This window comes from Accipiter gentilis, chromosome W (genome assembly GCF_929443795.1).
Source record: "Accipiter gentilis chromosome W, bAccGen1.1, whole genome shotgun sequence".
Classification (NCBI taxonomy): Eukaryota; Metazoa; Chordata; class Aves; order Accipitriformes; family Accipitridae; genus Astur; species Astur gentilis.
Window position 1 is genome coordinate 31,517,991 of NC_064918.1, and position 14,143 is coordinate 31,532,133.

General features: G+C 46.4%; 2 protein-coding genes across 4 annotated transcripts in view; both read left to right on the forward strand.

Annotated features, from left to right (window-relative positions):
* LOC126035481 (endogenous retrovirus group K member 5 Gag polyprotein-like) overlaps positions 1 to 14,143 on the forward strand; it is a 432,730-nt gene that overhangs the window by 312,429 nt on the left and 106,158 nt on the right. The window lies entirely within an intron of this gene.
* Positions 3,228 to 14,143, forward strand: part of LOC126035502 (Krueppel-like factor 9) — a 42,361-nt gene continuing 31,445 nt past the window's right edge. Inside the window, exon 1 of the mRNA XM_049794160.1 lies at positions 3,228 to 3,824. Coding sequence (XP_049650117.1) covers positions 3,359 to 3,824 — 466 coding nt within the window. The 5' untranslated portion in view covers positions 3,228 to 3,358. The remainder of the gene's footprint in view (positions 3,825 to 14,143) is intronic.

Below are 14,143 nucleotides of genomic sequence, written 5' to 3' on the forward strand. Positions count from 1 at the left end.
ATATCTTCAATATGAAATTCACTTGAAACTGGCTAATGGGCTCAGAGGTATTATGAGCCAGATATAAACAGAAAGACAGGTGCACAGACAGTAGGGCAACATACATTTTTTTTCCTCAGACAGGATAAAAAGTGAACTGAATAATGCTACTGAGTAACAGTATTGTATTGGGTGTATGTGGCAAGGTTGGCGGGGGTGGGGGCTGCAGGGGTAGCCTCTGTTTGCTCAGGAGCTGCCCTGTGCTGGACACAGCTGAGTCCACAATAGACCCACTGCAGGCCAAAGATGAGCCGATCAGAGAAGTTGGTGGTGCCTCTGTGAAAACATATTTAAGAAAGGGTAAAAAAACACCACACAGGCAGAGGGAGAGGGGTGGGGAGAGTGTGAGAAACAGCAGTGTGAACACCAAGGTCAGAGAAGGAGGGGGAGGAGGTACTCCACAGGACTGGAGCAGGTATTCCCCTGCAGCCTGTAGAAGAGACCACGCTGGAGCAGTAGGATATTTCCTGAAGGAATTGTAGCTCATGGAGAATCCATGCTGGAGCAGATTTTTCCTGGCTGGACTGCAGCCCATGGAGAGGACCCACACTGGAGAAGAGGAAAAGTGTGAGGAAGAAGGAGTGGCAGAGAGGAACTGTTATGTACTAACCATAATCCCCCACCCCCCATCCCCCTTGCACGACGGGGTGGGTAGAGGAGTTGGGAATGAAGTTGAGCCTGGGAAAGAGAGGGTGGGGGGAAGGTGGTGTTTTAATTTTTTTGTCTTTGTTTTTTACTATCCAAATCTATTTTAGTTGGCAATAAATTAAATTCATTTTCCCCAAGTCAAGTCTGTTTTGCCTGTGACAGTATCTGGTAAGCAATCTCACAGTCTTTGTCTCGACCCACAAGCTTTTTCATCCTATTTTCTCCCCCTGTGCTGTTGAGGAGGAGGAGAGAGAGAGCAGCTGGGTGGGCTTTTGGCTGCTCACCACACAGTAGCAAAGGCAGGTGATAACTTTAACGGCATGCAGAGTCTCACAGACAGAAAAGACTAGTTTAATGTCTGAGTCCTGAAAATCCCAGTAAACAGCCCTTGATTTTTTTTATTATCTGTCAAGTTGTTCAGATCCTCTCAAGACACTCAAGCATTTTGACAACTATAAAAAACAAGATGAAGATGAATGCATGACTAGACAGATTGAGACTGGACAATGACTGCTGAGTTCTCAGTGTCAAGGAGTGTTCTCGGCTCATATTTCAATGGATGATGCTCTGACCTTCAAAACAGGTATTACAAATAAGCATATACCTAAAGGCATACTATTTTGCCACTGGCTTTCTTTACACTTCTTTGAAATAAGTCATGTTACCGAGTGTTTGAATTTCTTTAAGGGGCTTTGAAAGGAAACCAGATTCCTGTTTCTTGCACTGAATCTATATTAAAGTCCTACACACTTTTTTTTTTTACTTTTTTTTTTCTGATTGTTTGCAGGGCCCAGGAAGTACCTTTTTTTCTGCATTGTTGCAAAAGTTGACTTCTTGGGCTTGGGGGTTTTGAAAGGGAGATATGTGAAATGGCATTGGTGGGAGGGAAGTTTCTTTTATTCCTGCGAAGCATAGGATTAGAAGAGGGATGAAAGATAGGGTGCAGAACTGCATTAAAATATTCCTCAGATACCTGATTTGTAGTTTTTCCCATGCACTTTGAGTTGAACCAGTTACCAACAATTTTTTCAGGAAGAAACTTGCCCCACAACAGACTTGTGGAGACTATTGAGGTTGTTTAGATTTTTACCTCCTCTGTAACAGAGAAAGTAGTCCACTCTGCCTAACCCTACTATATTGGCAATAGACTGAAGTCCTCCTCTCTCCCAGTGATTATAAGTGTGACTTTTGATCCTTTACATAAGATTTAGGTATGTCAAAGGGTGCCAGGGAATGGCCCATGCACCATGGACCTGTTTTTACTTCATATTCACTGCACAGTGACCTGAGCAGTCTCTTGCAGCTCTCTGTGAGGGAACATGTGTGCAGCAGCAGGTTCATTCAGAAAACTTGTGCTGACCCTGTTTCCTCAAAGAGATAGAGAGCTGCCTGTGGCATGGCTGCCTTTTTCCTGGCAGGGAGAAATGAGACTTAATGAGGTTCCTCCAGATAGAAAGTCAGGAAGTCAAAAAAACACACATATGAATGCATACAGAAGTTATTCGTTAAGTAATTTTACATTGCCCTAAACTTGTGCTTTCTTGTATTGGGTGGAGAGAAGGCCTGCTAGTTTTACAGAAGAGTCGGCTGGAGGTTTTGGAGCACCTGAGTGAACCGCTTGGCCTTGGCCTGCAGGGCCGTGACGGGCCCACCGGGTTTACAAGTGTTGCACACCTTTCGGAACCTCTCTCTGATTAGCCAACCCCTGGCAATAACATCAGCCGGCTCACTTTTCATTAGCCGGTTGGTTGCTGGGACTGTAGAGCTTCTAGCGAGACACTTAACCCTCTCGATGCCGCGCGGCGCCGGCCGCTCCGTCAGCCCCCCGGTAGGACCACGCACCCCTCACGTAGGAGGGCATGGGGTCGGTGGTGCGAATCAAGCCTCCGAGAGGCTGCGGCGAAGGAGACGTGGATGCCCCTCCTCTCACTCCTCTCGCATCATCGCCCCTCCTCTCACTCCTCTCGCATCATCGCCCTTTTAAACGGGCGCGCCAAGGCACCCAGAGTAGCACGCGGTCTGGGGAGAGAGCACAGGGATTGGTGGGTCTGCCGCCTGGTGGACACACCCTCCATGCAGAGAGGCTCATCTGAGCGAAAGAGGCAAGAAGGTAAACAGAGTTGACTTGTGCTGCCTGTTGGCCGATGGGGGGGGCTCCGAACCTAACGTGATGGGATTCGGCGCGGCCGTTCCTGAGCAGGAGTGCGCGAGGCAGCCAGCAGTTTCCTCTCTTCTAGCGGCCGCGCCTCTGCATCCGCCGCTGTCGCCAGACCCAGGCCGACCGTGCGGACGGCGAACCGCTTTTCCTCAGCACTGCCCTCCATCTACTAAATGCTGTCTTGGGGGTGTGGGGGGGTGAAAAACGAGCCCTAGGAGCAATTTGAATTTTTTTTTTTCCCCTCACGTTTTCTTTTATTAAATATCCCCCAGTGAACCACTCGAGGTCGGCTCCAGCAGCTGTGTCTCTGAGCCTCGTCCCAGCAGTGCGCTGCCCAATACTGGACTGACCCGCCAGTGTTTGGCGGACCATGGCTTGCAGCACCTGGTGCGACAGCGCGGCAGGCCCCAAGGGAGTGTATTGAGGTGCCCTGTGCCGCCCGGGGACTTGGCGAAGCGCAGCCGGCAGTGGGAGTGGTTCTGTGCAAGGCAGCAGCGGGGCTGCTCCCATACCATGTCGGCCGTCGCCTATATGGACTTTGTGGCTGCCCAGTGCCTGGTGTCCATCTCCAACCGCTCTGCCATGCCCGAGGCGGCATGGCTGAAAGTGCCAGGAGAGGAGCAGGTGGGAAAGGAGCCGTACGACCCCCGTGACGCTTGGAAGGACTACTGCACCTTGGTGACCATTGCCAAGAGCCTCCTGGAGCTGAACAAGTACCGGCCCCTGCCCGTCCCCTCCGTCTGCAGCAGCAACGTGGAGAGCCCGGACGAGGAGGTGGGCTCTGACAGTGACACGACCACAGAGCCGGGGTTGAGCCCAGCATGCAACTCGGCGCCGGGGCAGCCCCCCCACCTGCGTGACGCCATGCCCCCCAAGGGGAAGTTGGCCGCTGAGAAGCGGTACAAGTGCCCCTACAGTGGCTGCGGCAAGATCTACGGGAAGTCCTCCCACTTGAAAGCCCACTACCGAGTGCACACAGGCAAGCCGCGGGCGCGGGGGGGGGGGGGGGGGGGGGGGGCGGGGCGGGGCTCGCGGGAGCTGCTTGTCCTCGGATGAACCCTGTGGGGATCGTTTGCCGCAATATCACTTATTTCCCTTCGCACACTTCAGATGGGGAGCCTGTGGAGGGGGGTCCCGTGTGAGCCCTACGTCGGTGGCACCGTAAATCTGGCCGAGAGCCCTCGGGATTGTCTAAAACAGCGCGACTTGGTCGGGTGCAGTGTCTGCCAGGCCGGAGGCCAGTGAGCAGGCCACCTGCCACCGTGGGGAGTGAGAGTGGAGCCGGCTGCCCTGGGCAGGGCTGTGGCAGCCAGGCGTGGCTGGTCCTCCTGTACCCCCGTGGGCTTCCTGAATCCTCAAGGGAGAGCTCAGCTCAGCTCCTCCAATAGCCCTGGTATGAAAGGGATGGCAATTAATGGAGGAAAGCCCAAGGAAGAAAAAGGCAGGGAGCAGAAGAGCAAGTCTTGTGGAAAATCTTGGTTTTTTAGAAAGGTAGCAACCTTTGGAAAGTGGAATACACTTTAGGTAAACAGATCAGTTTGAAGAGAAGCTGTCAGTGACTGATGTTCCAAAATTGCTGTATTGCTTTTATTTATGAGCTTCTTGAATTGGACTTTGTGATCCAGTGCTACAGCACATAAGTTTCTTGGTTATGTGACAGTCACCTTCATTATAGAGGCTGTGGTAGGTTAACCTTGGCTGGCTGCCCCACCTAGCTGCTCTCTCACTCCCTCTCCTCAACAGGACAGGGGGGGAAATAAGGTGGAAAAGCTCATGGATCAAGATAAGGACAAGGAGATTGCTTACCAATTACAGTCATGGGCAAACCAGACTCTGCTTGGGGAAGATTAATTTAATTTATTGCCAATTAAAAATAGAGTATGACAGTGAAGAAACAAACCCCAAAACTTTAAAAATAAATAAAACCCAACCTCAAACACTACCACTCACTTCTTCCCAAATTCACCTTCATTCCTTCGTTCCTCACTTCTCTACTTCCTCCGCACCCCAAGTGGCACAGGGGGGATGGGGAATAGGGGTTGCGGCCAGTTTGTAACATTTCGCCTCTGCTGCTCCTTCCTCCTTACACTCTTCCCCTGCTCTAGCGTGGGGTCCTTCCCACGGGATACAGTCCTTCAAGAACTGTTCCAGCACGGGTCCTTTCTGTGGTGTAGAGTCCATCAGGAACAGACTGCTCCAGTGTGGGCTCTCCACAGGCTGCAGCTTCCTTCAGGGCATATCCACCTACTCCAGCATGGCCCTCTCTGTGGGCTGCAGGGGGACAACCTGCTTCACTATGGTCTTTTCCACAGGCTGCAGGGTAATCTCTGCTCTTCTGCCTGGAGCACCTCCTTCCCCTCCTTCTTCACTGACCTCAGTGTCTGCAGGATCATTTCTCTTACACGTTCTCACTCCTCTCTCTCACGTTCTCACTCCTCTCTCTCACAGCTGCTGCACAGCTTTTTTTTTTACCCCTTTCTTAAATATGTTATCACAGAGGTGCTACCAACATCACTAATTAGCTTAGATTTGGCCAGTGATGGGTTCATTTTGGAGCTGGCTGAAACCACCTCTGTCTGGCACAGGGGCAGCCCCTGATCTCTTATACAGGCCACCCCTGCAGCCCCCCCCCCCCCCCCGCATCCAAAACTTTGCCATGTAAAACCAATGCAGATGTTTACTATAGTATTGGCTGTGGCATGGCAGCTTTATATGAAGATGCTGAGCATGTTTTGAATGTAAGGAAATCCTTGCTACTTTTCAGAGTATTGAGTTCTGAAAGAACAGAGGCAAACTTTCTGCTCATATAAATGAGCAAGTTTCAGAGACACTAATGGCATTTTGCTCACTTGCAGTGGTAAAGATTTTTGGCCCATTTTGTAAAAATAAATCAGTAGCCTTGGGTATAAAAAAAAAAGCTCACCTGCTGTTCTTTGAAAGGATGTGTATTTGGTAATGCTCAACTACTGGTTTTACCTTTTTGAAGCCAGGTTTAATTAATGAGTTTTGCAGTCTGTGTTTTGATAGCCCTTAGTATCTTTAAGCTTTGCTTCATGCCAGGGAAACTGGATGTTTCAGGATCCTAGTAATGGCTTGAGTACTGAAGTTGTGTTGTATGTTGGCATCATACTCTGTCTCAAGTCTGGGCTATGTGAACTGAACTGCTAAATCTTGGCATAGCTCCTTGCAAAGGGGAGGCCACGTCTCCCTTGCACAGTGATAAATTATACCTTTTGGCTTTTGTTGGCAGACCCCCTCAAGCAGGAGAAGGACCAAATGAACTTAAGGGGAAAATTCCAAAAGTACGTGACTTAAAAACCTGTGTCAGCCTCACAGACTCCCCATGGAAGAGACTTTCTTCAGGGATTTAGGTTACTTTGCAAATGATACCAGCAGGTTAACTTGTACTCCCTAGAGGATTTAGCCACTGTCCATATGGGATTAGTTTCTTCTCTGCTCAGCTGTTCCTGTTATCATAACCCATCTCAGTTGAGATGGCATTTTTCACAAAGGCTTAATTCATAAGACTGTGTCCTTTAATACCCATCTACTCTCCCAAGCAGTTTAGAGGGTGTGGCAAAATGGAAACTTAGTGATTAAAAAAAATCTGCTGCAGCAACTCTTATTTCCTCTGGCTCTGCCTAACAATTAAGAGCATAGTAATTGTAGACTTTTTAAAATTTCTCTAGATTAAAGGGCTGTGTATGAGTAAGGAAAGGCATGGATCAAAGGAAACACACTGCCATGTGCTTCATATCTGTTTTGTAAATGACTTCTTTTCTGGATTTTGTATATTGACATTGATAGTAAGTGGTGAAGTAAAAAATGAATTCATCACTGAGGGAACATGTTGCAAGTTATTGCTTTAGTATTTAGTGCAGTCTGAGTAGGGCATGGTCAAATCTGAACACTGGCTAAACTTCTATTGCTCTGACTTGCCTGTTCATCTAGCTATATTTGTATTGCAAAGAGACCTGGAGTTGGTTATCTACCTATGCCCTACTAGGAGATCTGTTATGTGCTTGGCTCAAGAGGTCAGGAGGAGGAAGGTTACTGGATGTGTTTAGGTGGAGTCAAGACTGTCTCCATGAGCAAGGAAAGAAGATGGTCAGTGATGACCCTTAAATAACCTCAGTACCTACCCTAGGGATTATTGTGTTATCAGCTCAAAGATTTCAGCTCAAATCCTCTTTTGGAGGCTGAAGGTAACTGATGCCTTGCAAAACTTTGGCTCACAAGTGACAAAGGAAATACATTAGTATCACTTCCACTTACTGCTCAGATACGCACCCTGATATGGGGACCAAAACAGACATCAACTGGGATAGCATTTTGGGTGTTAACATGAAAATTAATATACTGTACAACCCACACTGCTTGCTGTATGCAATATAGTTCTAAGTATCTTTTGAAGTAGTGTGAGGCTTACAAAGGCCACTCACTTGTGGGTAGCACATAACTCAAAGTACTAAATGCTTAACTTGGACACACTAATGTACCTTCACTGTAGTTCTGTGTGATTAAACACATTACAAAAATGCAGCAGTAAATAAACTGAGAGCTTTCTAATGTGAACAGTTAATAGTAACCAACTGAAATACTAAATGATGCTGCTGTGGTGGGTTGACCCTGGCTGGACGCCAGGTGCCCAATAAAGCTGTTCTATCACTCCCCCTCCTCAGCTGGACAGGGGAGAGAAAATATAACAAAGGGCTCATGGGTCGAGATAAGGACAGAGAGAGATCACTCACTAATTACTGTCACAGGCAAAACAGACTCAGTTTGGGGAAAATTAACTCAATTTATTATCAATCAACCAGAGTAGGGTAATGAGAAATAAAACCAAATCTCAGAACGCCTTCCCTCCACCCCTCCCTTCTTCCTAGGCACAACTTCAGTCCCGGATTCTCTACCACCCACCCCCCAGCAGCACAGGGGGACGGGGAATGGGGTTTATGGTCAGTTCATCACATGTTATTTTCTGCGACTTCATCCTTCTCAGGGGCAGGACTCATCACGCTCTTTCCCTGCTCCAGCGTGGGGTCCCACCCACGGGAGACAGTCCTCCATGAACTTCTCCCAATGTGGGTCCTTCCCACGGGCTGCAGTTCTTCATGAACTGCTCCAGCATGGGTCCTTTCCACGGTGTGCAGTCCTTCAGGAGCACACTGCTCCAGCATGGGTTCCCCATGGGGTCACAAGTCCTGCCAGAAAACCTGCTCCAATGTGGGCTCCTCTCTCCACAGATCCACAGGTCCTGCCAGAACCTGCTCCAGTGTGGGCTTCCCATGGGGTCACAGCCTCCTTCGGGAACCCACCTGCTCCAGCGTGGGGTCCTCCATGGGCTGCAGGTGGATATCTGCTCCACCGTGGACCTCCATGGGCTGCAGGGGGGACAGCCTGCCTCACCATGGTCTTCACCACGGGCTGCAGGGGAATCTCTGCTCTGGAGCCTGGAGCCTGGAGCATGTCCTCCCCCTCCTTCTTCGCTGACCTTGGTGTCTGCAGGGTTGTTTCTCTTACATGTTCTCACTCCTCTCTCCGATGGCTGTTTCTCTACGTCCCAACTTTTTTCCCTCCTTAAAAATGTTATCACAGAGGCGTTACCACTATCACTGATCGGCTCGGCCTTGGCCAGCAGCAGGTCCGTCTTAGAGCCAGGTGGTATGGGCTCTCTCAAACACAGGGGAAGCTTCCAGCAGCTTCTCACAGAAGCCACCCCTGTAACACCCCCCCCACCCCACACCCCCCCCCGCTGCCAAAACCTTGCCACACAAAGCCAATACAGCTTCTAATGCTAATTACTTTTCATAAATGGCAGAACAATTCCATAGCAACAGTGGGATTTGATTGAGCCTCCGGAGTTATTCATAACTACATATTGCAGAGTGTTAATGTTCCCTCCTCAGTACCATTTAAAAAAAAATAAATCATTTATCTCAGATTTTTTGAATCCCTTCCATCTACCTTCCACTTCTTAATCAGGCCATCGTTTTGGTTTCTTGCTGCTTTGTATCCTTTGGCTGAAGTAGGTACACAGCTATCAATTAAAAACTTCCTGGTCTTAAAATTTTAATATTTAACCTCAGTCTCTCAATCTTTGACAATGACTTTAGGAGTTTGGTTCACACCTATGATCTTGCTTGTACCAACATGACTTTTTACTCATGGATGCTAACTAAGCAAGGTGGAAAGCTCTGAATGCTGATTTGTGCTGTGTAATGTTGAGAATCTAAAAATTCACTGGACCATATTTGGTCAGCTAACAGAAATGAGACATGAAAGAGCAAATAAAGTTAGAAGACCAAAGACTTGATGTTCAGACGTTAAACGTCTGTATCTTACTAGTAATTCTCTAAACCTGTTGGTTCAAAGGCACTATGTATTTCAGAGACCAAAGCTATCTGTATAATAACTGCTTGCTTGAGCCTTCGAGTCTAACTAAATTTCCAGAAGACTCTGGTGGGTTGACCCCAGCCAAACAGCTATCCTGTCCCTCTCATTCCCCTCTCCTGCAGGATGGGGAGAAAATAGAAGGAAGGCAAGACAACCTGTGGATCAAGATAATCATAGAATCATAGAATGGTTTGGGTTGGAAGGGACCTTAAAGATCATCTAGTTCCAACCTTGCCATGGGCAGTTTAATAGGGAAAGCAAAAGCTGTGTGGTCAAGCAAAGCAAAAGAAGGAATTCATTCACTACTTCCCATCAGCAGGCAGAATTTTAGCTATTTCCTGGAAAGGAGGGCCTCAGCACGTGTAATGGTTGCTTGGGAAGACAAATGCCATAGCCATGAATGTCCCTGCTTCCTCCTCCTTTCCCTGAGATTTTATTGTTGAGCATGACATCATATGGTATGGAATATCCTGTAGGGTTTAGGGATTAATCCGTGCGGGGCCCGGACGATGGAACACCAATGTGATGATTAAAGTCGCCCGTTTATTGAGCTTAGCTAATCATTTTTATACAATTCTCTAAGTTGTTGAGAGACTTTGATTGGCTACTACATGCAAGCACTTGGTGTCCACACGCACAAGCATAAGCGGTGATTGGTTACATCGGTACTGTCCACGCACACAAGCATAAGCGGTGATTGGTTACATTAGTACTGTCCACGCGCACAAACACAAGACATAATTGGTTGTGTTAATTAAAGCATACAAGACTTGTCTTAGTCCAATTGGTCAAGATAAGCCCCTGAATTGAGGTTGTTTGTGCCAAGTTCCCTTTATCGTGGAATGTGCACCTGTGTTTTCCTAATTGGGATCTTTCTTCTTCTATCTTCTTATTTATTGTGTTCAAGGCCTTCTAAAGGCGCCTGGAACAGTCTTGTGACCATGAGCTATTTTCAGGCCCAATAACTAAGTTCCATATAACTGAACCCTACAATATCCCTTTGGTCAGTTTAGGTCAGCTGTCCTGGCTATGTCCACTCTCAGCCTCTTGCCCACTCCCAGCCTACTGGCCTTTGAGCCAGGTGGGGGATTTGGAGAGAAAGCCTTGATGCTGTGCAAGCACTGTTCAGCCGTAGCCAAAACATTGGTATGTTATCAACATGGTTCTAGCCACAAATGCAAAGCACAGCACTATACGGGCTACTATGAGGAACGTTAACTCCATCCCAGCCAGACCCAGCACATCCATCTAAAACTGTCTTCTGTGGTGATCTTAACAAAAAAAGTCAGTGGATGGTGCTGCACATACTACTTAAACAAGCAGCCCTTGGTTCTGCCACCATTCCTACTGAACTCAGTATAACTTAGAATAGGATTTGCAGGCGGAAGCTAAGGAAGTCTGAACACTCTTCCAGAGGGTAGGCCTTTCATTTCTTGCCAGACCCCCAGTGTTTCTGTGATATAGTCAGGTACTTCTTCATTCTATCTTGGATGTATACCTAAATTCAAAATGTATTAACTTGCAAAAGCCTGTGATACAAGGACAAGCCTATCACTGAAAGTAAACTACTGCCTTTCCTGTCTTATCACTACTATCCAAAAGTAACTTGGAATTTATTATTTAAATTCTGATGTCTTGGACAGGAACACTATTACAGGTAAGATTGTGTGAACTATTTCCCATAGCATCTCTGAGGTATGTGGCACTTTAAGTAGAAGATAAAATATGGTGTTATCCCAAAGCTCACAAGCCAAAAGCTATTTCTCTGGAGGGCAGGTGTAGTCTATGAAATATGAAGTGACCTTACCTTAGTCTCATAATACTTAGGTAGTATTATGAGAATAGTACAGGTAAACTCTGATCAAGTTTGGTAGTAGCAGGATGGATTACAAGAGTGGTCTTTCTGCACAACAGTCTTCAGTATTGAGGTGGCATGGGCAAGTCTTGCAGACTTCCCCTGAGGGCTTTCTGAGCATAGAAAAAGGCCCAGACATAGGCAAGATGTGCACAAGACCAGAGCCCTGGAAGTAAGAGCGGATATGCAGAGGATTAGCTTGAAAATGCAAAGACTTCTTTAAATAGGTAGTTTTAGAGGTTTGATATGGCCAGTAATATGTAGGTTTACTATTAGCTTCAAAAATGAGGGGGGGGGGGGGAACTTAACAGAGGAGGATGTGCAGACCAGAGGATCTCCAGGGAAAATAAAGACAGACATATGAGAGTAAATAAGCAATCTCAGCCAGAAGGCCTGAGCAGGGAGCATTAAACAAAGGACAAGATATCAAAAGAAAGGAAAGGAATGGCAGGATAAACTAAATTAAAGAATGTACACTTGCTATGACGGTGTGAATGCAAGCCAGTTAAAGGGCATATGGCAGCTCATAGCAGATCCTTCTGATTAGAAAAGAGGGATAGAGAAGGTACCATGATGTTAGTTTGTGAGATGCCTCTTACAGGACCTTTAGAAGTTAATTCATCTGGGGGGGGGGGGGGGGGGGGGGATATGTGTGTGTAAATTCCAAACACTTCCCAAAATTTAGTGCTACAATTTGGTGGGATGTTCATGTCTATATCAGGTACTCTTAATTAAGGTTAGATGCACAAAAAATCCTGTTGTATGAAAAGTTTTCCCTCTAACTAGGTTTTATAGTCAACTGCCATCTTGTAAATCAGTTTGTAACATTAGGCAGTTGATACACCCTTCAACTCTTCTGACATTTTGCTCCAATTGATCGTCAGTAGTAGGTTGTGGGCAGAAGCATGGATCCATCGATGGCCATTCTACAAGGTGAATCTGAGGAGCATTTCTGGTAGAAGGGAAAGACACAAACAGCAACTGATTAGTGCTGCAATATAGATATCATGGCATTGATCCAGGCACCATATCAGTTTAGTTTGGTTGTTTAGTCTGGAGAAAAGGAGGCTCAGGGGAGACCTTATCGCTCTCTACAACTACCTGAAAGGAGGTTGTAGCGAGGTGGGTGTCTGTCTCTTCTCCCAAGTAACAAGTGTTAGGACCAGAGGAAACAGCCTCAAGTTGTGCTAGGGGACGTTTAGATTGGACATTAGGAAAAATGTCTTCACCAAAAGGGTTATCAATCATTGGAACAGGCTGTCCAGGGAAGTGATTGAGTCACCATCCCTGGAGGTATTTAAAAGATGTGTAGATGTGGTGCTTAGGGACATGGTTTAGTGGTGGACTTGGTAGTGTTAGTTTAATGGTTGGACTTTTCCAACCTAAATGATTCTATGATTCTATGACTGTACTGCTTTGTTATTTGTATTCTAGATTATCACTAGATTGACAGACTGTACACATATAGATATGTTGGCAGTCCTCTGCTTGAGCTTTTTTGAGTATTTTATGTGAGCATAATCTGAAATTTATGCAATGCAATGACACATTGCCAGTTCCTTTACAGTAAGACTGAAGAGCAGAAAGTGGAGCTGGCAGGACATTTTTGCTAAACCCAGACCTTTGCCTGCAACCCCTGTTCGCAAGGATTTATAAAAACATGCAAATTGTTAGGGTTCTAATAGGCATATTTCCAGGTATTGGAGAAATATGAAATATTGACTGGAAGCCTTGCTAGCTGAGCAAGGTAGGCAAAAATCATAAAGATTAAGTCCAGTGTTGCCTAAGTTGTGGTTTTTTTCCTGTTTTAAAAAATAAAGTGAGCGTATGTTTCACAGTGGGGGAAACACCCCAGAAAAGCTTGCATGGATTATATTAATTCAATCCATGTAAGGAAGTACACATGTAGGAGTGAAGCAGTGAGCAGGCATTGGCCATAAGGATGTGACTCCTGTTGCTGGATGAATGCATTGAAAATGCAGCTCTACTGAGTTCCTGCATGCTGTTGTGTTATGATATTGAAGACCATGTGGTAGGCATCACCTGTGCTTTTTTTAAGTTTGTGTCTCTTGCACTCCTAGGTGTTAGGATCCATGTGGGAATGATCGTTCCCCTTCATTAATTGCAGTGCTGTTCTGTACCATGCTGTCATTCATTGCCTCACAGAACTCCCAAACCTGCAGCCAGAAGAGCAGGCAAAAGCCAAGTTAAGATTAAAAGGCCAAACTCTGGGATAGTGATGGTAAAGCACACTTCAAATGTTTATTTGTGGTAATGTAGTTTATCATCTAGATGTAAGCTATGGTGACTGTGAATAGCCTGAGACCACTCTATAAATACCTTAAACTTGAAGGAAGAGTCTGTTGAAATATTGCCTAATGAATTAATATTAAAATAATAAAAACTATATTATCTTTCTGAATACACATAAAATTGAGACCAGTAATGTACCTCAGTTTCATCATGTGTGTTTCTGGCCACAAGTGTTAAGCTTGTTTGTACATGAGCAACTTGATAAGATCACCACTTAACCTCCTTCACACACATCTTCAGAGAACAGAAGAGTACACTGCAGTGAGGACAATGCTTGCTCTAAGCAAGCTGAGCTTAGCCATTGTCCACCTGGTTGTGGTAGGCCCTACAGGCATGTTGTCTGTGGTTACTTTCAGCTAGCCCCACAGATGCTTGCAACATTGATCTCTGCAGAGCCAGGTCACCAAGTAGAATCCAAAGAAAGGTCTTCCTTTGCAACCCAAATGCAAAAGGAGAGCCAAGCACCTCAAAGAGGGAGCCCCAGCTGTGCATAGGGCTGTCTGTGTTAGCATGTCAGTAGTTCTGTGCCTGACTCCAGGCTGGAGAGAAAGATGGTCCTATCTTTGCTCAGGATGCCTAGCCATGACCCTTCTTCTGAAGCAAAGTGCCTATGCCAAGTCATTCCTCTTTGTGCTAGAGAGGAGGGAGGGGACAAGTTCCATAACACTATTATACCCAGTAGCTCAGTAATTAGAAAATGCCATCAGTAGCTGAAAGACCAGTTTTCAAGTCCC